This window comes from Helianthus annuus, chromosome 9 (genome assembly GCF_002127325.2).
Source record: "Helianthus annuus cultivar XRQ/B chromosome 9, HanXRQr2.0-SUNRISE, whole genome shotgun sequence".
Lineage (NCBI taxonomy): Eukaryota > Viridiplantae > Streptophyta > Magnoliopsida > Asterales > Asteraceae > Helianthus > Helianthus annuus.
Window position 1 is genome coordinate 111,726,263 of NC_035441.2, and position 23,329 is coordinate 111,749,591.

The 23,329-nt window shown below is 38.5% G+C and overlaps 1 protein-coding gene across 1 annotated transcript; it reads left to right on the forward strand.

Annotated features, from left to right (window-relative positions):
- The first annotated feature begins 14,155 nt into the window (after window positions 1-14,155).
- LOC110935812 lies at window positions 14,156-17,910 on the forward strand. Its single transcript, XM_022178167.2, has 2 exons — window positions 14,156-14,565; window positions 16,377-17,910. The coding sequence occupies exons 1-2, from the start codon at window positions 14,470-14,472 to the stop codon at window positions 17,610-17,612; spliced, it is 1,332 nt and encodes a 443-aa protein (XP_022033859.1). The 5' UTR covers window positions 14,156-14,469; the 3' UTR covers window positions 17,613-17,910.
- Window positions 17,911-23,329: the final 5,419 nt, after the last annotated feature.

Below are 23,329 nucleotides of genomic sequence, written 5' to 3' on the forward strand. Positions count from 1 at the left end.
TGTGGGCTATGCAAGTCCAAGGATCATAAGACAGTGGAGTGCAAAAAGATAAAGGATGCAACCTGCTTTAATTGTAATGAAAAGGGGCACATAAAGAGTAATTGCCCGAAGTATGCCAAGAAGGCAGAAGAGACTAAGAAGACAAATGCGAGAGTTTTTCGCTTGGATGCAAAGGAAGCGGTCAAGGACGACAATGTGCTTACAGGTACTTTTCTCGTAAATAATATATTTGCAAGAATACTGTTCGATTCTGGCGCTGACAAGTCCTTTGTAGACCAGAAATTTTGCCAACTACTAAATATGCCAATCAAAACCCTTGACGTGAAATACGAAGTAGAGTTAGCAGACGGCACGATAGAAACCGTCTCTACCGTTCTAGAAGGATGTGAAATATCCATAGGGAACCATTCTTTTCCTTTATCTCTACTTCCTTTCAAACTTGCGGGTTTTGACATCGTGCTAGGCATGGACTGGTTATCCCATAACCAGGCCCAAATCATTTGCGGCAAAAGGCAGATAGTTTTAAAGACTCCGAGTGGTGAATCTCTTACCATTCGAGGGGATACGCATTACGGATTGCCCGAAGACGTATCTATGCTGAAAGCTTCAAGGTGCTTGAACAGAGGCTGTGTAATTTACATGGCTCAGGTGATAATAGAAGAACCAAAGCCGAAGATCGAGGATCTTCCTGTCATTTCTGAATACCCTGAAGTTTTTCCCGAAGAACTACCTGGTTTGCCACCAGATAGACAAGTGGAGTTCAGAATTGACATCATTCCTGGAGCAGCTCCGATAGCAAGAGCACCTTACAGATTAGCGCCAACGGAAATGAAAGAACTGAGGACCCAGTTGGATGAACTGCTGGCGAAAGGTTTTATCAGACCTAGTTCATCTCCCTGGGGAGCTCCTGTCCTATTTGTAAAGAAGAAGGACGGATCGATGCGGTTGTGCATCGACTATAGAGAGCTGAATAAAGTTACCATAAAGAACAGATATCCTTTACCAAGGATCGATGATCTGTTCGATCAGCTGCAAGGAGCAAGCTACTTCTCAAAGATCGACTTAAGGTCGGGTTATCATCAACTAAAGGTCAGAGATGAAGATATACACAAGACTGCATTTAGGACTCGCTATGGTCATTACGAGTTCCTAGTGATGCCTTTTGGGCTCACAAATGCACCGGCTGCGTTCATGGATCTCATGAATCGCGTTTGCAAGCCATACTTGGACAAATTCGTCATAGTCTTCATTGACGATATCCTTATCTATTCCAAGAATCAAGCTGACCACGAGAAGCACCTCCGTTGCATTCTCGAATTACTACAGCGTGAGAAACTCTACGCCAAATTCTCGAAATGTGAATTCTGGCTACGAGAGGTTCAATTTTTAGGACACGTTGTGAGTGAGCGTGGTATCCAAGTGGATCCCGCTAAGGTGGAGGCAGTCATGAACTGGCAAGAGCCAAAGACGCCTACCGAAATCCGTAGCTTCCTGGGTTTAGCAGGATACTACCGAAGATTTATTGAAAATTTTTCAAGGATTGCTGCACCTTTGACTTCTTTGACCAAGAAGAAAGAAAAATACATTTGGGGCCCGAAGCAGCAAGAGTCCTTTGAAATACTGAAGCAGAAGCTAAGCAACGCACCTGTGTTGACATTACCGGAAGGTACAGATGAATTCGTAGTTTACTGCGATGCATCACATACAGGCATGGGGTGTGTGCTTATGCAGAAGGGCAAGGTGATTGCCTATGCTTCAAGGCAATTAAAGGTGCATGAAAAGAATTACACCACCCATGATTTGGAGTTGGGTGCCGTTGTATTTGCACTAAAGTTGTGGAGGCACTACCTTTATGGTATTAAATTTGTGATTTATTCTGATCACAAAAGCCTTCAGCACCTGTTCAACCAGAAAGAGTTGAACATGAGACAACGCCGTTGGATGGAAACCCTGAATGATTATGACTGTGAAATCAGGTACCATCCCGGTAAGGCGAATGTAGTCGCCGATGTATTGAGCAGGAAAGAAAGGGTAAAACCCATTCGAATTAATGCCAAGAGCATTGAAGTTAAAAATAATTTGATGGAAAGAATATTAGCTGCGCAGCGTGAGGCTGTGTTGGAAGCTAATTATCCAAATGAAAAGCTAGGAGTAACTGAGGAGCAGTTGACTCTTAGCAAGGATGGAATTCTTAGGCTGAATGGACGTATATGGGTTTCGATTTATGGGGGACTACGAGATGTTGTTCTCCAGGAAGCCCATAGTTCCAAATACTCAGTCCATCCTGGTGCTGATAAAATGTACCAAGACTTAAAGGCAAATTATTGGTGGATAGGCTTGAAAAAGTCTGTAGCCGCCCATGTAGCAAAGTGCTTGACTTGTGCTCAAGTCAAAGCCGAGCACCAAAAGCCGTCTGGCTTGCTACAACAGCCTGAACTTCCCGAGTGGAAGTGGGAATGCGTAACTATGGACTTCATAACCAAGTTACCCAAAACCAGGAAAGGAAACGATACAATATGGGTCATAGTTGATAGGCTGACTAAATCAGCTCATTTTCTACCCATCAAGGAGACGTATAGCTCCGATATGTTAGCCCAACTATATGTTGATAAGATTGTAGCCTTACACGGCATACCTGTGTCTATTATCTCCGACAGGGATACTAGATACACATCTCACTTCTGGAAGAGTTTCCAGCAATCTTTGGGCACGCGTTTGAACTTTAGTACGGCTTACCATCCACAGACGGACGGTCAAAGTGAGCGTACTATCCAAACGCTAGAAGACATGCTTCGTGCATGTGCGATCGATTTAGGTGGTAACTGGGATAAAAACCTACCCCTGATCGAATTCTCCTACAATAATAGCTACCACACCAGCATAAAGGCTGCGCCTTTTGAGGCATTATATGGTAGGAAATGCAGATCGCCTGTTTGTTGGGCGGAAGTAGGAGAGGTCCAATTATCGGGACCAGAGATTGTTTTCCAGACGACGGACAAGATTGTCCAGATCCGGGAACGTCTCAAGGCTGCCCGCGATAGGCAGAAGAGCTACGCTGATCCAAAGCGTAAGGATTTCCACTTCGAAGTGGGTGAAAAAGTATTACTTAAGGTGTCACCCTGGAAGGGGGTGATGCGCTTCGGCAAGAAGGGCAAACTGAGTCCGAGATACATAGGACCTTTTGAGGTCATTGAACGGGTCGGATCAGTCGCCTATAAGTTGAACTTGCCTGAAGAGCTCAATGGAATTCACAATGTGTTCCACATCTGCAATCTCAAAAAGTGCTTCGCCGACGAGTCGTTGGTGATTCCACACACAGATGTGCATATAGATGAGAGCTTAAAGTTCATAGAAAAACCTTTGTCGATTGAAGATCGACAGGTGAAGAAGCTTCGCAGAAAGCACGTACCGATTGTAAAAGTCAAATGGGATGCTCGTAGAGGTCCTGAATATACGTGGGAAGTCGAAGCTACAATGAAAGAAAAATACCCCTATTTATTTGAGTAAATCTCGGGTCGAGATTTATTTTAAGGGGGTGAGGATGTAACACCTCGAATTTTTGTGTCCAATAATGTGTTAACACGTGTCATTTGTTTACACGTGGCATCTATAATAAATAAAGGACTAATTTTGACAAACCTTGAAAGTATATAAATTCGAGGGTTATAAAATGTCAACAAGGGTAAATATACTGTATAGTATCCCTAAATAATGCTTAAACCTTCAAACGAATAAATTATAGATCGTACAAAAACAAAACGCGGAAGAAAGTGAGAGAGTACAAACTACAGGGGTTAACTGTGTCAACATGTTTAATAATACCTCTGAGTGACCCTTTAACGTTCCAAAGACTTTGTAACGGTATTATACCCTCACTAAAATAATATATATGAATTTCGCGAAGTTTCGATATGAAACGAGAAAGTTACGATCGAATTCGTAGAAGAAGGGTTAAAAGCGTCAACAGTGAAAGTTAAGGCTTTCCAATATAATTAATAAATAAACCGGGGACTTAATAATGCGGGTAAATAACACAAGGCCCCTATCGGTAAATAACCGAGGGCCAAACCGCAAAGTTACCCCTTCAAATCCGAAAGGTCAGGCAAATCATTACGAAAGATTTCGTTATTAATGGCCAGATTCTGTAATCATTATAAAAGATTTGAAAAATTCAGAAAATATAACTTCTCGCGACCCGCGTGAGGTTTAAACATAAGTTGAGGCGGGCCGCGAGCCACCTCAAATACGCAACTGATATTTGATCTTTAGGCGACCCGCATTAAAATGCATGGGAACTCCCATGCGGGCCGCGTAAAGTGCCCAGATGCAGAAACTTTGTAGTTTCTTGCCTTTTGGAGCTTTTGAACGATCAAACACCAATTAATGGAGCATGGGCGCCCCCTACACGACCCATAACCCTTAGGGACACCTACCCATCATCTCTGGACTATTGTGGTAGTTGTAATGATCATAGGGGCTTGTTCTTGGCTATAAATAGCACCTTTGTGTGCATAACATTCACAACAACTCAAACACACATCTCTGGCCATTCTAAAGGCTCCCAAGTGTTTCTTCTCTGCTCCATATTCAAGTACTAACTTCTGTAAGTTACCTTGATCATCCATTGTTCAGTTTATGCTTAGTTTTTAGCTAAAAACCAAACCGTCGTAACTACGGTTTGACTTTGCAATAAATCAGTAATGGTTCAGTCTTATGACGAATCAAAAGTGGTTATGAGTTGGTATTTACGTGGGTAATAAACCTCTGAAATGGTTTCCCCTGATCACCACTCTAACTATGTCAAATGTCGAGTCAAACGTGCGGTTAAAAAGTCAACAGAAAGCTATTTTAGCGATTTAAGCATAATCTGTAATATATATGTTATGGAACCTGTTTTGACAATCATAAAACATGATAATAAGTATATAAACCTGTTTGCGCTCGTTTGAATCGATCATTTACTATATAGAACCGGTTCGGAGCCGAATGTCGCAAAAGTTTGACTTTTGCTTTGACTTCAGTTCTGACCCGTTTTAGTGAGGTATAAATATACCTTAGGACTCTCTTAGGACCAGGTCACATGTTGGAATAAGCCTCTGTGGTCGGTTCATGAGTTATCCGAGTCTTTTACATATTTCCGTCATTCGCCTAAAAGTTGACCGTAACGGCTTTTTAAAATTAAAACGAGTATTTCGGACACGTGAACGGACCAAAACCTTGCTTGTTAAATTATAGACATGTCCTTAAAGTTTCACGTCAATCCGAGGTCTAGAATGAGAGTTATGCTAAAAGGCGCACTTTTAAGAAAGTTTTGTAATTAACGGCGCAATTAGCATGACGCCCATCTAACCCAAGTTTTCGTCACCAAAACTTTTACCCACTGTGGTAAAATAATATTTTGGGAATTTTAAAGATTTTTAACAAATTTTACCTTGCTCATAACCTGCGGTTATGGCTACGGTTCGGTTAATACCGAATATGCCCTTTTTGGCCAAAACGGGAGTTCTACAAGGTCTTTTGACCCGATTCCAGTTGCCACTGATTTTAAATAATAAATAAAGTATTTTAAGCTTTATAAGCTGGTCGGGAAACTCAGATTTCCTGTAGAACTCGAAAAGCCCTTTTAAAGTCTTTAAAATGACCGAAAAGCCCCTACGGGGCATAATATAAACTTAGACTCGTTACGGGCATTACGGAAGGTATCCTACTGATACCAAAATACTTTTAAGGCATATTGACTTAGGAAATAAGCGTATGACACTTATGGTTAACCGTTTCGCCTAATTGCGCACACGGTACGGCTCATGGAACTAGTTTTCGTGCAATAGCCGATACGGGTCAAATTATATTATTTGAACCCCAAAATCCAGAGTATGAACTATAAACCCATATAAAACAAGTCTCTGAACTTGTTGGGTCCAAATCATACTCCATTCTCGGTTTTCGCCTTTTCGTGCGAATTAACCATATCTATATATCAGAATCAACCGGTTTAAGCTACGGCTAATACAAGGACCGTTAGGATTCTAAGAGGTTAATTAAAACCTTCGTTCCAGATTAGGAGCCCCAGTAAAAGCTATCGGTGACTTGATCTAAATTAAGGATTAATACTTGCAAAGGTAAATACTTTAACTTATTTCCCCTATACGGGCTTGGGTTACGGTATGTTAATACCGCTTGATTGAGCATTATATAATTCCATCACTTAGGTGGTTAATTGATTAAATATGATCGGCTCATTTAAACAGTTTTGTTGCTTATAAGCCTTTGGGGGGTTTAATGACCGTTGTCCCGGATATCCTTGGCATCATTTTACGAAATGGCCACGACCATCGACATCCCGGTGTAGGCGTACACCCGGTATAAAGTGTCGACATTAAAATTAAAAGACGTAGCCGTTGGTTTTCATACTACGGTTTTACGCAAACGTGGTGTGTCTATAAATCTTTAACCCGGCACGACCCGGGCTACTGAACGCATAAAAGAACATGTAAAACGTTCACAAGATCATTATGAATTTTCCCAAGTTATAAAAGAGTTTGTGCCTTGTGCATTCAAATCAATTTTAATAAACATTTTCAAATGTGTCAGTTGAATGTATTTACCAGTGTAAACTGACGTATTTTCCCCAAAAAAGATTAAGTGCAGGTACCTAAACGTAATTGGCTGGTATTAGCTCCCTAGCGTCGGGATAAGCCTCGCAAGCTTGATTGCAGTATCTGATGGAACATTACTTTACCTTTATTTACGATCCACTGTGGATATAATCAACCCTGTAATACATTTTGATATTACAATCAGAGGTTGAAATTTATATATTTATCTTATGCTTCCGCTGTGCATTATATAATTGTGTGGTTTGACTATATTGTTGCCAACATCGTCACGGTTATCCCCCACCGGGCCCACCGGTGAGACACGTGGAAATCGGGGTGTGACAAATAGTCAATCAAACGATCAAAACGTTTCTCCAAATCATCCAATTTTTCATCTTTCTTGCTCAGAAAACATTTGAAACGTTCACTCCAAACCTCTTTGGGCAATTTCTGATAAGAACTACTAAGATATCCTCGATACCAATCATTCAACCTTTTTCTCTGTCTTGTATGTTCCTGCACAAACAATTTTAACAAAATCAAGAGGGTTTAAATTTTCATCAATATAACATCCTCTCTTATAATCATACTTCATGTTTTGTTTTGCAGCAAAACATATACAAATTCTTTTATTGATCTCAGTAATTACATCCAAATTGATTTTATCCAGATTTCCCAAATTCAGTTCATCTAGATGCTCTTTGATTTTATTCATCAATATTTTCTTCTTATCAGAATTTTCATAACTATGTTTTTGAAGTTTATTGATGAAATCAGATGGATGTAATTTTGAGAATTTAGGCTTTTGTTTTAATTTCTTTAGAACATCATCCTATTCGGCAGGTAAAGCGTCTTCTAACTTTGATATCTTTTCAGTATCTGTCAAATTTATTCCAAACGATTTTAACTTGTCCATCATGTAATCAAATCTTTTTTTCATCTCTTTCAAGCTCTCATTCTGTTGACAAGCAAACCTTTCAAGTCTAAGAGTCCAAATATTCTTATCATCTTGGTCATACAGACTCGTATGATACCAACCAAATCTATTTAACCTTTCAACAAACTCATTTTCCTTTTCATCAAACATTTCTGCCATCGTTCAACTAAACCCCGACACTTTTTCTCAAACTGTCTCAAAAGCGAAACAAGTAATTGTCCAAATAAGCGAAAACTGCTGATGTGCACTAGAAGCGGAACTAATGAGATTGTTCAATGAAGCGAAACCACAAAGTACAAACAAGCGGAATCAGTGTTTGCACCAACAAGCGAAACCTTAACAAGTCCTTTGAAGCGGAACCTTTCAAGCGGAACTTTAACAAATGACCCTTGAAGCGGAACCTTCTACTTGTCACTTGAAGCGAACCTTTCAAGCGAAACCACTTGACATTTGAAGCGAAACTACCTGATTTTGGTGTCACAGAAGCGGAACTAGGTGGTCATAGAAGCGAAACTACCTGCTGTCCGAATAAGCGGAACCTAATCCGAAGGTAAGTTGACCTATTTTTAGTCCGTAATTTGGTCCGAAATTTTCAAAGATTTGTTAAAGTCCGATAATACTCAATCTGTGAAATTTTGATCCAATTTTGACCAGTAAAACTCCCTGAACTGATGAAAAAAGGTGTAGAAATCAGAATTTTTAAGCGAAAACGAGCTAAACGGTAAGAACTCTTCCTCCTGAGCTCTGATACCACTTGTAGGATCGGATTATGACCCAAATGAGTCGTTCAGAAGAGATTTAATCTGTTTCAGAGGCGGAAACTAAGAAACTGACGATGAAACAGCTTGTTTATCACTTTAAACCTCTTGTGTATTGATATAACAGTGTTTACATTCGAAAGGAAAACCGGCAGCACCTCGGTATCTCTTTCTGAAAAACCTTTCAAGTCTAAGAGTCCAAATATTCGTATCATCTTGGTCATACAGACTCGTATGATACCAACCAAATCTATTTAACCTTTCAACAAACTCATTTTCCTTTTCATCAAACATTTCTGCCATCGTTCAAATAAACCCCGATACTTTTTCTCAAACTGTCACAAAAGCGAAACAAGTAATTGTCCAAATAAGCGAAAACTGCTAATGTGCACTAGAAGCGGAACTAATGAGATTGTTCAATGAAGCGAAACCACAAAGTACAAACAAGCGGAATCAGTGTTTGCACCAACAAGCGAAACCTTAACAAGTCCTTTCAAGCGGAACCTTTCAAGCGGAACTCTAAATTGTCACTTGAAGCGGAACTCCACAAGCGAAACCACTAAAAATTGCACTTGAAGCGGAACCTTTCAAGCGAAACCTTGGTGATTTTGAAGCGAAACCTCACTTAAGTTGACACAAAAGCGGAACTATGTGACCTTTGAAGCGAAACTACCTGATTTTGGTGTCACAGAAGCGGAACTAGGTGGTCATAGAAGCGAAACTACCTGCTGTCCGAATAAGCGGAACCTAATCCGAAGGTAATTTGACCCATTTTTAGTCCGCAATTTGGTCCGAAATTTTCAAAGATTTGTTAAAGTCCTATAATACTCAATCTGTGAAATTTTGATCCAATTTTGACCAGTAAAACTCCCTGAACTGATGAAAGAAGGTGTAGAAATCAAAATTTTTAAGCGAAAACGAGTTGAACGGTAAGAACTCTTCCTCCTGAGCTCTGATACCACATGTAGGATCGTTAGACGACCTGACGAGTCGATCAGAAGAGCGCTTAGACAGAATCAGAGGCGGAATTCATTGATTCGGTCTTTGTTTAGCTTGATTTCACACTTTAACGTCTCTTTTATTAATCTGCTAACAATTTACAAGTTCCGGAGACAAACTGGCAGGGCTTCGCCGTTACACCACACAACTGATACTTGGTTCCGCTTATGAGACCACCTATATATAGGCATGAGGTTTCGCTTGAATGTACATGCTCACATAAGCGAAACCTCCTGCTGTCATTCAAGCGGAATGTCACACCCCCAAAATCCACGTGCGGAGTATCACCGCTTGGGAGCGTGACTGACCAGGATCAAGCCACCAATCATATTGAACATGTAATAAATAGTAATAAATATCCATCAATACGAAAGGTGTTTATCAACCCAACATAATTAAGTATAACGGAAGCATTTAAGTAAACCCAAACATAAGTATTAATGTGTGAAATATCATAAGTGTTCAAATAGCATTCACGATCCTTTGCCCACAACGACCTGCTCCTCCTTGTGCAAGCTCCTTAAGTACCTAAGGTCCTGCAAGGCATGCAGCAAATAATCAACAACTAGTTGAGCGAGTTCACAGAAAGTAAGTTCATAACAGTAATGCGTAAGTTCATCTAGTGGGGGCTTCCCATACAAGTGTATACTACTGATGAGGGATTCTCACATTTATTCTCTACAATGGGGGATTCCCATTATGGTACTTACTAGACTAATTGCAACCATGTGTTCTTCTTAATCCGAGAACAGGAATACGTACTAGGTCACGCAGGATTTACGTGAGTGCCCTTCCCCGAGGACAGTGGTACGCGTGGGGTTTACGCAGGATTTACGTAAGTGTCCTTCCGACCCGGAAGACAGTAGTGGGTATTAGGTTACGCAGGATTTATGTAAGTGTCCTCCCGACCCGGGAGACAATGGTAGATACTAGTTTACGTAGGTTTTACGTAAGTGTCCTGACTATCCTGAGGACGATGGTCTATAGTCTAGTGATTGCGTAAGTACGAGTAATCATTCCATATCAAACATTCCAACCCAATTCCCAACCCGGGAATCCCATGCCTTGGCTGTGTGAACTCACCTTGGTTTGCTCGGCAGATACACAATAAAGAGAGGGTTCTTGAACTAACAGTGATCAATCACGTCCTAACAGGGTTATCATAGAAGTCAGGTTTTGACTTAGATAATACACGTTTGATTCATACAAGTTAACATGTTACTGACACGTATAGATCATGGCAACACTAGCAGTCAAACAATCCATTTAACTTGTGTAACTAACATCAGCCCAACAATAATCTGGCCCAACATGTTGTGCGACCCACAACATGTTGTGCGATCCGCATAACCCCGGCCCAAATAGCGTAACTGACCCAACATGCATAAGCGGCCCAAATATAACACATAAGTGACTTGTGCGATCCAGTGAACTTGTGCGACCCGGTTAGCCTTGTGCGACCAAACTGGGTTGTGCGATCGGCCCTAATACTCAGCCCATGTCTACAGCCCAACAAATAATATGCGGCCCAACAGTTAACACCATTGTGCGATCCAAAGGATCTTGTGCGAGTCAGATGGGCTTGGGCGGTCCAATAACAATGGTAATAACTATCTAACATAACCACGGCCCAGTCCAAATAGACCAAGCCCAACTTGTGCGATCAGTTCAATCTTGTACGACCGAGAGCTTGTGCGGTTGGATCAGATCTTGAATGATCTGACCTTGTGCGATCGGCTGACTAGTGCGATTGGGCCTCTTGTGCGACTAGGGGACCTTGTGTGATTCGTAACAAACTTCCAAATATCATGCCATCGGTTACAATCAATTAACAGTTTCCAATTTTTACATCAATCAATCAACAAAATCAAAGATTCTATCCCATCCCTTAATCGATCAAACAAGCATAATCTATCACAAATTCATATGAACCCTAACCTAAACATATGAACAATTTAACAAGCATGAAACCGATTTATGAACATTGGTTCTCGAAACAGCAAGACAAGATCCGATTTGCATGAACATCAACAACAATCAAACCTCCTAAATTCACAAGCAAGGCGTAGCAACATCAAATCGGTTCTAGCTTAACATCATGCAATAATATATACAAGAACAACACATATTCAATCCTAATCGGTTGATCTAAGCATGGAACATATAAATCACACTGTACATCATACAATCAAGTACCAAACAAACACCAAAACACTAACCGGATGAAAGTAGAGGATCGATCCGGTTCACAAGCTTCGAAGGGTGTGTGTGTGTCGTCGGGTTCCAAGCAACGAGAAGGAAGAACTAGGGTTTTGTGTGTGATAGTGTTTTTGTAACAAATGAGATTACTAATCCCCAACTATGGGTGTTTACACGGTTTAGAGGGGTGGGCCGGCCCTTACATGGGCTGCGCTATTGTTCGATTACAGGGTGTGGCCCAAAAGGGCTTATGCGGTTCGGTTTATGTGTGTGTTGTGCGATCCGGGTTATACAAACATATAACATAACATACACACATAATACACATAATAACATATCACCATGTCATAACATCCAATAAGTTAATCAAGTTCACATGTTCACATACGTTACATTCATTACAAAAACGGGTTCAAAATACGAGTTGTCACATTATCCCCAACTAAGAAGAAATTTCATCCCGAAATTTGGTATGCACTCACTGAGGAAGCTAGGTAAGTTCAATCGTTCACTGGTTTTCCTGGGGTGTCACACGGAACTAACAAATGACATACAAGCGGAACTATCTATGACACATAAGCGGAACCATGTCTAAAACATGATTTCTCGATTTCCGTGCATAATACAATCAGCCCTAGCCTAAGACTCGAACTAAGATGTAGTCGACAGACAACTGCACCAACATGTAGTATAATTTTAATTTACATATAATAAACACTAGGTTAGAACCCTGTGTATTACACGGGTTGAATAAATATAATTTTATATACTAAATAGAAAATAATATATTTTTAAAAACCTTATTTACTACACGTGTTGAGTAAGTACAATTTTATATATTAAATAATGAAAAAGTTATATTTAAGAACCTCGTTTATTGTGCGGTTTGAATAAATGTAATCTTATATACCAAACAATAAAAAAGTTCTATTTAAAAAAACTGTATATTCACGGGTGGAAGAAATGTAATTTTATATACTAAATAATAAAAAAAGTTATATCTAAAAAAAACTCCGTGTATTATACGGGTTGAATAAATCTAAAACAATAAATAATATGCATGTTTATCTATGTTTTTTAGTTTAGATAAGACTTTATGATTTGAAGTTAAGTTTATGTCAATAATTTAGATAAGACTTTATAGTTTAGATAAGACCTCATCTTGTACCCCGTGTATAAATATTAATAATATTTTTTTATCAACACGTGTATATATGTAATTATTTGTAATATAATTATATTTAAAAAACATAAAAAAATTAATATAATTATAATAAGATGTATCTTGTACGTGATTCATTTTTCTTTTATAAATTGAATAATATAAATATTACTTATGTATAGTTAATTAAATATTGTTATAATATAATTTTATTAGGATAATAAAACTGTTAATATAATTTAATGTACGTGATTCATTGATTATAACCTAATAAAAAATATAAAAATTACACTTATGTAAATTAGGTTACGTAAATTATTTAATAGATTAGTATATAATTTAATGTATTGGTTTTTACACTAATGTAAACATGGAATACATTAGTGATATGAAAAGTCTCTATGATTCATTTTCATATCACGGGTTATATCTTATTTCATTAGGGATAACATAGAGCCATTTCTTTTTTTAATATAATGTGGATTAAATTGATTAAATGGTTACTAATTTTATGGGTTTTTGTTTAATAATTTCAAATCAAAATTAAATCCATAAATTATAGATTAGATTTAAAACACATTTTAGACTTTAGATTTACAATCAAAATAAAATTTTAATATAATACTAGAATTACGACCCGCCGCAATGCGGCGGGGATTCTTTAGTTATAACTAAGTCGATTTAGGACGCACACGTTATGTTGAATCTGTCAAACGGGAAACAATAGACGATGTAAAAACGTTCACCCACACACGCACGTTGCGTCGTGTTAACTCGCAAAATTTAGAACGAAACGTAAAACCCGAAGCATAAAGCGAAAAATTTTTAGAAAATGAAAATTATAAAGGACCAAAGTTGAAAGTAAAAAAAGTTGTGAGGATAGATTTGTAAAAAAATCAAAGCCAAGATTACAACACATAAGTAAAAAAAAAGCAAAGTGGTTAAATCGCAAAAGATGGAAACTTTTGAATTAGAAATGAAAAATCAAGTTAATGAAAGGGGTTAAATTGTATAAGATGGAAACTTTTGAATTAGAAGTGAAAAATCAAATTAATCAAAGGCGTTAAATTACCAAATATTAAAACTTTAAACTCAAATTATCAAAGATTAAAACTTTAGGGTTAAAAGGGAAACAAAGATTAAACTTTAAACTTAACTTGCCAAAACTTGAAACTTTAGGGTTAGAAATTAAAAATCCATTTTTTTTTTTGAAAAACTCCCAAAGCCAATTTTACAACTAATATATGCATAAACTTGTTGGTTATTTAAAAAGTTTTAATTTAAATCTTTTTAATTTAAAATTTAAAATTTATCAATAAATTATTGATGTCCTCATTGAATGACATGTGTCCCAAATCAAGTTTCTTTTATTATATAGTATATAGATAGATATAGATAACTAATTAACTATAAACTTTTGTATAAAAAAACGTCCCGATCAAAGAAATTATAATACTATAATATCATTCACTCACCATACTTAAAAACATTTAATCGCAGCGTTACATAATTACAAAATCACAGCTAAGATAGATAGAAAGAGAGAGAAACATGTAGTTCTAGTGAGAGTGATAGGGTGGGGGGGGGGGGGGGGGGAGTCTCGTGTGCATCCTCCTTTTTGTCACAGACAGTCTTTTATTTAAATAAATAAATCATCACCATTTTTAATCAATAATATTACTTTATGTATGTATGTATGTATGTACGTGATGGATGTGATGTGATATTTTCTTTCTTTCTTTCTTGCATTTCCGATGATAAACCTATAGAAACCAGAAACAGCAGTTTGTATCTATATCTGTATCTGTATGAATTAATATGAGTTCGATTCATAACACCTCCGTGGAGACGGTTAACGCTGCTGCAACCGCTATAGTTTCTGCTGAAACTCGCCTACAACCTACCTCTGTTCAGGTTTGTTCCTTTTTTTTTACAAATTCGTTTGATGATATGCACTTTTGGTTTGATCATATGATATTTGTCAACTGTTTTACTTGCTATGTAATAATTCTCATCTGTTTGTTTGATGTTTTGTTTAATTAGTTGTGTTAGGATGTTTGTGAATTTATGATTATTGTTGGACCACTTGTTTTAGTAATTTTGCTTTCTATTATTAGTCCAAATAAGAGTTAGATGAAATGGATCTTTCCTGGACCAGTCAGTCATGTTATGTCTGATTCTACTTTTCAATTTTGTGTTTATGGTTGGAATTAGGATCAATCATATTTAAATTATGTGTTGCGGGAACGTAAAATGTGGCGGGGTAAGTAATAAAAGTTAAAAAATGGTGAGGTGAAGCTAAATGATTGGTTTGTATATTATTATTAATAAAAAATAATTTAACCTAAACCTTGTCTCCATGCCCACACCTCCTTTCGCGTCCTTGCGTTGCGGTGTTCTGTGCCGGGCCTTAGTGCACCATCACCTTGTTCACCACACATGGAGTTAAGTGCCATTTACGTCCTTGTGGTTTGTTCACTTTTGCCATTTCAGGTCAAATTTCAAAATTGCACCATTTTCCTCCTTGGCATTTTGAAAACGTGTCATTTCAGTCCAAAAAAACAACGACAGTTACCCATGGCATTATAGCCTAGTGGTATCTTGATGGTGGAATAAGGCTTATGACCATTAGGTCATGGGTTCGATTCCCACAAAAGGGGGTTTTCCCAGATTTATTGGGTTTCCTCCTGAATTGGTGTATAGGCATTATATTGCCTAGTGGAGATGGATATGATCGGGTGGTTCTGCTGGTGGCACGATGATACTCCAGTGGTCCGTCAGTGATCCAAATTTGCCGTTCAAAAAAAAAACGACGACAGTTAAAAAATTCAGTTAGCTTAGGGGTAAAATTCGTTTGTTTCTAAGCAGCTGGTCACAGGTTCGATCCCGGCCAGCTGCAATTTTGAGTGTGGTTACCTTACCCCTAAGCTAACTGAATTTTTTAACTGTGGTTGTTATTTTTTTGGACTGAAATGGCATGTTTCCAAAATGTTAGGGAGGAAAACGGTGCAATTTTTAAATTTGGTCTGAAATAGCAAAAGTGAACAAACCACAGGGACGTAAATGGCACTTAACTCCGACACATGGCCTTATAGATCACCATTTATATAGGCTATGGTTTGCAATGTATCATGTTGTATGAACTGGTGGAGACTTAATTGAACAAATGAGGCGACTGTTTTAGCACATCTGGCATCAACATATAATAAACAGTAGATTGCCATAATGAATCAGTGATTGTAACTGTCATGATGAAAACTGTCCCACCACTTTTACTTATTGGGAATTATTAGTAGTGTGAAGTTGAACTCAACTGTGAGCGATGACTTTTGTGGCTTGCAACTCTTTAGACCATGTGTTATGAACCACACCTTCAAACTCTGTCACGCCACCGGCATGGTCACACGCCCACGTTAACTCCCCTGGTGCGGCAAATGTGATCCACATCGGCCATGACTTGACCAACGCCTTCGGCGTTATGGCACAACAGATAGTGTTAGGAATTAGGATATACATGTGTAAATGGCAACTGAAATTAATTATCACTTTGAAAATAGACACTAACAGTATGATAGTTTTACTTAAATCTAATTAGGAAATGGAAATTTATAGTAATCATTCTTATGCTTGTTCAGTACAGTGGCGTCTTTTATTTGCGATTCATCATCGGTTCTATAATTTCTTAACAAATCATTTCACATTGCATATTATATACATGTCTTCAGAAGAGAAGATGGAGCAGCTGCTGGAGTCTATACTGGTGTTTCGGTTCTTACAAACAAAGCAAACGAATTAGTCACGCCCTCTTAGCGCCTGAGTCAGCGCCACCCGGACCAGCACCACCCGCGACCCAAAACGCCAACAATAACACGATAATATTTCCCTTTATCGCTCCACCTTCATCTCCTGCATCTTTTCTCCAATCAGATCCTCCTTCTGCCACATATTCACCAGTTGGATTACTTTCTTTCAAATCTCTTTCACAACATCCCTCTTCAATTTTCACTGTCGGTCCCTACGCTTACGAGACACAGCTAGTTTCACCCCCTGTGTTTTCTACTTACACAACCGAACCATCTACCGCTTCCTTTACTCCACCTCCTGAGTCAGTACAAGTCACCACGCCGTCATCGCCCGAAGTCCCGTTCGCTCAACTGCTGACGTCATCACTTGCGCGGGCCCGGAGACATAGTATGGGGTCATGTCAAAAGTTTCCTTTTTCACAATATGAGTTCCAGCCATACACAGGAAGTCCAGGTGGCGGTGTGATGTCAGCATGCTCAACGATTCCGAATTCTGGTACATCGTCTCCGTTCCCCGATAAACAGCATCGTGTTCTAAAGTTACGGGTCGGGGATGGCTCGAAGTTCATTGGTTACGAGTACTTCTCAACGCGTAAGTGGGGTTCGAGATTGGGTTCTGAGTCGACTACACCGAATGGTGTTTCGGGTTCAGCAACTCCGTACGGGTACGGGTTGGGTGGTTCAAGAGTGGGTTCTGGATCATTGACTCCAAATGGTACTTTGACCCCAGTAGGTGCGGGCGAAATGTACCTGATGGAGAGTCAAATATCTGAGGTGGCATCACTTGCCAACTCAGCAACTAGTTCCCCGAAGGGAGAACCGTTAGTTGATCACAGGGTCTCGTTTGAGTTGACGCGGTTAGATGTCGTGAGCGGTGATGTAGCAAATAATGTTGAAGCTTCCTTTCGAACTTCATCTGGACGTAACACGACTTTAAACAAAACCGAAAGTATTTGTGAATGCTGTGTTGGAAAGAAAAACTCGAGTGAAATAACCGAGACACCTTTGGGTGAAGAAACTAAGGAAAAAGAATGTCAATGTAAACGACAATCGGTCAGCAAAGATTTCAAATTCGACAACAGGAATGGTGTGGAGTTGGGGTCCGAAAACAACTGGACTTTCTTTCCTACGTTGCAGCCATCGGTTAAACCGAGCTGAGGTTAGTTACAATATGGTTGGTTGAATGGGTTAGCCGCCAATACGAGTTTCGTGATCATGTCTACTTTCTATTGTAGCGGTTTGTATGTAGACTTGCGCGTGTAGAATTGTCACGAGTTAGTTCAATTTTTACATGTATTATGGATTTAAAATAGGAAGATTTGTATCTGTTAATGGTTATAGAAAGATGAAGCCTACAGTTTAGAGATCTTTCATCAGTTCATTGAACGTTCTTTCTTGTCAGCTGGTCTGATACAGGTATGTTGTATTAATGCTAAATCAGCTAAAGTTCTTGTCACATTTAATTTTGTCAAAACGGGCTGGTTGGGCCGACCTATGGACCTTGACATATGTTGCACCATGCATCTTTCAAATAAAATTGACCACCATAGTTGCAAGTTGCAAATGAACTACAAACCTTATACAAACAGTGAGCCTAATTTTAAGGGATTTAGGGTGGTGAGATATTGTCGTCGTGTATGACTTTGATCATAATGAAATTCATCTTTTATACTTACACTTGTTATACTTATACCCATACACAATCAATCTTCGAATACATGTTTTGTGCAAACTGAGGCTTATTATACGCTTGATTTTCATTTATACATAAACCATACATGCATCATATTCATACAATACCTTGATACAGTTTAAATACCTAAAATTGGGCTAAAATACAAGAAAACAACATAAAATAACATAATTACAAGTTCAGGGGCCAAATTGCAAAAACTAAAACTTCAAAATGCACTTGTCGCGGGTGGCGAGAAGTTTCCTTTTTTTCCTCGTGGGTGGCTAGAAGGCATAATCCGCATAAAGTTGTTTCTTGCATATGGGTTGGCCAATTTTCCATCTCCATTCTCACCCAATCACCTTATAACTCCATTAAAACTCAAACCCTACTTCACCATTATAAAACCAAGGCTCCTACACTAAGTACATAAGGTAACTTCGGTGTTCCAACAACTCAAGACTCAGAAGAGATTAACGGGATGCTTTATAGTCGAAGTCGCGCGCCATTTGGAAGCTTTGCAAACCGTGAGTGTACATGACCCCTTTTTATTTTAGACACTTTTGGGGTGCAATACATATGACTTGTTAAATTCACACAGTCACATACAAACATGCTTGACACAATCAAACAATCCATTATAAATGCTAAATACGTGATGCTTAGAAATTTATACATGCTAGAAGCCATTCTTGCACTATTCTTGTAATTAACTTCGTACGAGCCAACCTTAACATGTATAGGAGTAGCACACCACCCGTATTCTTGTGGTCATGTTAAGTTATATAAAACGGTCTTGTCGTTGCGACGACAAGATTACGCTAGTGGAATCTTTGGGTTGACAATTATGTGATGCATACTAGTATTGTTATGATATGCCTTAGTATACGATTATGCCATGTGTATTTGTTTAAACTGTTTTATACTTATACTAGTAATTCAAACTTATATACTCGCCAATGCTCTTTTGTGTTCACATGTACTTTAATAGGATCATGATGATGTCACGTTATCATTTTATATTTCTTTTCCGATCAACCTGAACAATGTGGGGATTACATTGTCACACCCCGGACAAGTGACTTTATCATCCCACCGTTTGAATCCACATCCTCCCAACTATTAACCTAAACAAGTTAATTTACCACTTTGCTAATCTGAACCATTAACACCACTTATTACCAAAAAACCACATTAACCAAATATGAATTCAGAAAAATGGTAACTTACACAACATAAGTAGCGACGATCTGGATTCGCTATACTCCCTAAGTACTTGTAGCAAGTTGCGGCATCACATGGACAGGTTATGTCCGACGGGCTCCGTTCGACGATTTGCTTTTTTCGACGAAGTTGCGTCTGAGTTTTGAGACATATTGATCTTTGTGACATTGTTGAAGTGGAGGTTGAGATCGATTTCGTGAGTTAGGGTTCTTTCTTAATACTCAGTTGCCTTGAAAAAAAAACAAACAAAGAACAATTTGATTTCTAAGGCTTGTAATTCTGAATAAGGTTTGTTAAGAAGGGAAATTTTGACAATTCACACAAAGCTAATGGTCAATATCGGTCAAACTAACAGAAGTTAGCCTTAAAGACGCAACATGCCGCGCTTCTGTAAGACAGGGGATTCAACATGCAAAATTTTGAAAATGGAAACGCGACATGCAAAATTTTGAAAATGAGGATGCAACATGACACACTGGGCCCTTTCTTAGGGACTGCAACAACAACAACAATGTAACACCCCGAAAATAAAAACCCTTACCTTGAAATTTTAAAGAATTAATAAACAAGAAATTACTAACTAGGAACATAACCTAGTTAAGTTCAAGTCTTGAAATAATGCATGATATGCCTAAAACACATTAACTTAAGAACAAAACAAAGTTGGGGGACTAAACTTGACAAATTATAAAAGTTGGTTACTAATAGTAACAAAACCAAACCAAACACACCAAAATTGGTGTGTCTGGTCGATCAAGAGAAGAGGGGCGACAAGGGGGTTCTTCAAACCCTAGCTTTATACCAAAATCCTTTAAATTGAAGCCCCAAATCTGTCTCAAATCAAGTTCTAAACACAAATTAATCATCACCTCGCTGTAGGGATTAAAGGTATGTAAAATCTTGATATTTTGTCCATCTTGAATTCTAGGTTAAGTGTGAAAAGCAAGAAATTGAACTTGATTGTTGATGCATGGCTGCAATTAGAAGGGTTATGAGGTTTAGGATCAAACCCTAGATGATTTCTTGACACAACCTTGTATGATACTTGTAGGGTTACATAATCACCATTGTAGGTGAGTAGTGAACTTCAAGAAACTTGATAAATGCAGAATTTAAAACTCTTGTTCTAGCACAATCAGAAATTTGGAAGTGATTTCTGAAATGTTAGAATGATAAGATATGTGCAAAGTTGTTTAATTAAAGTGAAATTCGATGAAAATTACAAGATATGAACTTGGTAATGCTTGTAGGAAAATCTGACCCGTTAGGTGTTTGTTGAAATGCCTAAGTGAGGATTTAAATGTAAAAATTTGGATAAAAACGCAGATTTGATAATGGTCCATAATGATGTGATTGTGGTCATAAAAAGAGTTCTAAACATGTTGTAAACTGAAATTTTTAGGCAAAGAGTCCGGATCGTCAAGCGGACAAGCCGAAAGGAATCCACGGGGAAAGGGTGTGCTCTAAAGGTACGAAACTATTGCTTCGTTACATCAAGGTTAATTATCGTTCTTATGTTATAGTGAAAAGCATGGTAAATAGGATAGAACATTGTGTCACGAAAGTGATTGTGCTTCTTAAACATGTAAACGGGTCAAAACAAGTGAAAAGCATGAAATCTTGCATATCCTTAATGGTGTGTAAATTTAGCACCCAAACGGGTCAAACAAGTTTTGGTAATAAGCACGAAACAAGACACAATTACATAATACATGATTTACATGACGTGTAAGCCGTGTAGCTAACACCATAAGCAAATTAAGAAACTTTGCTCTTAAGATAGGAGTTAAAGTTTAGATATTTGATGCATGACAATAGCACAAACGACTAACTAAATGCCTTGTAATTTAGTTTGTAAGCTAATCCGTAGTCATGCCCTCATGAGAATAGTTGAGTATTATCATAAGTAAAATACAAGTATGGAGAAATTAGCCCAGTCGCTTAACAATTAATGTGAGATTAAGCTGTTTGACGCTCGAAAATAACCAGTAACACTGTATTTGAAACAAGGGGGTTTTTGTGCAGGGCACACCGTAAATTACGGTGGTACCGTAATTTACGGTGGCCAGTATACTGTTACAGTGGGAACCTACTGATTTACGGTAGGTTCCAAATTGTCCAGAAGCCACCGTAATTTACGGTGACACCGTAAATTACGGTGGAGCCCAGCTTGATGTGATTTCTATCTTAACCTCTCGAATAACGTGTTCGAATTTGGTTGAATACGTGGAATTTTAGAACCATAATGCTAATGCTTGTTTAAAACATTTAGTTTCAGGTACCCAAGAAAAAGGATGATGATCAAGCAATCGAGTCGAACCGAACACACATATTATAACGCTTCCGCACTTGATATTTTGTTTTGTAACTATGTAAACACTCGTAGTTTTACCTTGAACATCGTTTAGTAGGTTAAACATGTGAATGTTGTAACTAGTTGGTTCTCAAATCTTGAAAGTTTTTGTAAAGTCTACTTTTGGCATAAATTGTAAGTCTTACATGTTGTTAAATCTGATATTATAAACTGGGTGTAACAAGTTGGTAATCAGAGCTTAAGGTTGCCAATAAGTGTTCGGTTCAAGCTTGATCAACATCGGGTAAGAGTAATTGCTTAAGTAAAATTTAAAGAGTATAGAAATAATTCACGAACAAATATGCATGGAAAAGAGTGTGTAAACACACTCAAACACAAGAAAAGCATGAAACAAGAACGATAGAATCAAGAGTGTGTAAACACACTCAAACACAAGAAAGGCATGAAACAAGAATGATTGAGTCAAGTCACGAACTTGATTAAATCAAAACAAGTAAAACATGTGTTACAAATGAAATGTTTAACAATGTATGTAAACATTTCAGTATTAAAGATAGTATTAAAGATGGCGGATGGAGGTGATGACGATGCGGTGCCAAGAGTCACCAAATGAGGATAGTGATTGCCGAAGAGGTTGGAAAGGCGATCGAAAACAGTTTGTCAAACTTCATTGATAAAATTCAAAACACGGTTTTATCAGTAATAGAAGAGAGAATCAAGAAGCTAGAAGATAATTCGAATCTAGCAAAGGAAAAATCTGGGGAACGAAAGCCTTGTTCATACAAGGAATTCATAGCTTGTAAACCACCTATATATAATGGGGAGGTTGATCCAATCGTGTGTCAACGATGGATAGGCGATATCGAGGGAGTATTCGAGAGAACTCATTGCGATGAGAATGACTACGTAGCTTATGGTACGGGTCAATTAAGAGGTCAAGCGAAAGACTGGTGGGATAATAAAAAGAAGGAGATTGGAAGCGAAGCGGCTAAGGCCATGACATGGGAGGAGTTTAAGACGCCGTTTCTTAAACACCATAGTCCCAAAGCGGTTATAAACAAGATCAAGGAAGAGTTCATGCAACTCAGACACAAAGGTGAATCCATAGACAAGATCACGGGGATGTTTATGGACAAGATGAAGTTTTGTGACGATCTGATAACGAATGAAGAGCAAAAGGTTTATTACTACCATAACATGCTAAGCGCAGAGTATAGGGAGTTCATAACCCCTTCAAAGTACGAGACCCTTACCGAGATTGTCAATGCCGCTCGGGAAAGGGAGATAGAGCTGAAAAAGAGTATAGAACGGGGTGAACGAAGGGCACAAGACGTAAATCCAAGCCCTACCAAGAAAGCAAGAACGAATGAAACAGTGAAGAAATCAGATACAAAGGGCGGTACACCAAGTTGCAAAATCTGTGGCAAGAATCATAAGGGTGAATGTCGCTTCAAAGATAAGCCCTGTCCCATATGTCGAAAAACGGGACATATGGCTATATCATGCCCGGAGAAAGTGACCATTTGTTACAACTGTTACCGAACGGGTCACAAAAGATCGGAGTGCCCGGAACTGGTGGGAAAGAAAGAAGGGCAAGACTCGAAAGGTGAAGCCTCAAAAGCCAAAGCAAGATCTTTCCAACTGACCGCTGCTGAAGCAAAGGTC

Excerpts from the sequence above, each read along its gene's own strand:
- LOC110935812 (XM_022178167.2), top strand. The coding sequence starts at position 14,470 with ATGAGTTCGATTCATAACACCTCCGTGGAGACGGTTAACGCTGCTGCA. Across the intron at positions 14,566-16,376 it reads TACAACCTACCTCTGTTCAG|AAGAGAAGATGGAGCAGCTG; the intron begins GTTTGTTCCTTT and ends ACATGTCTTCAG.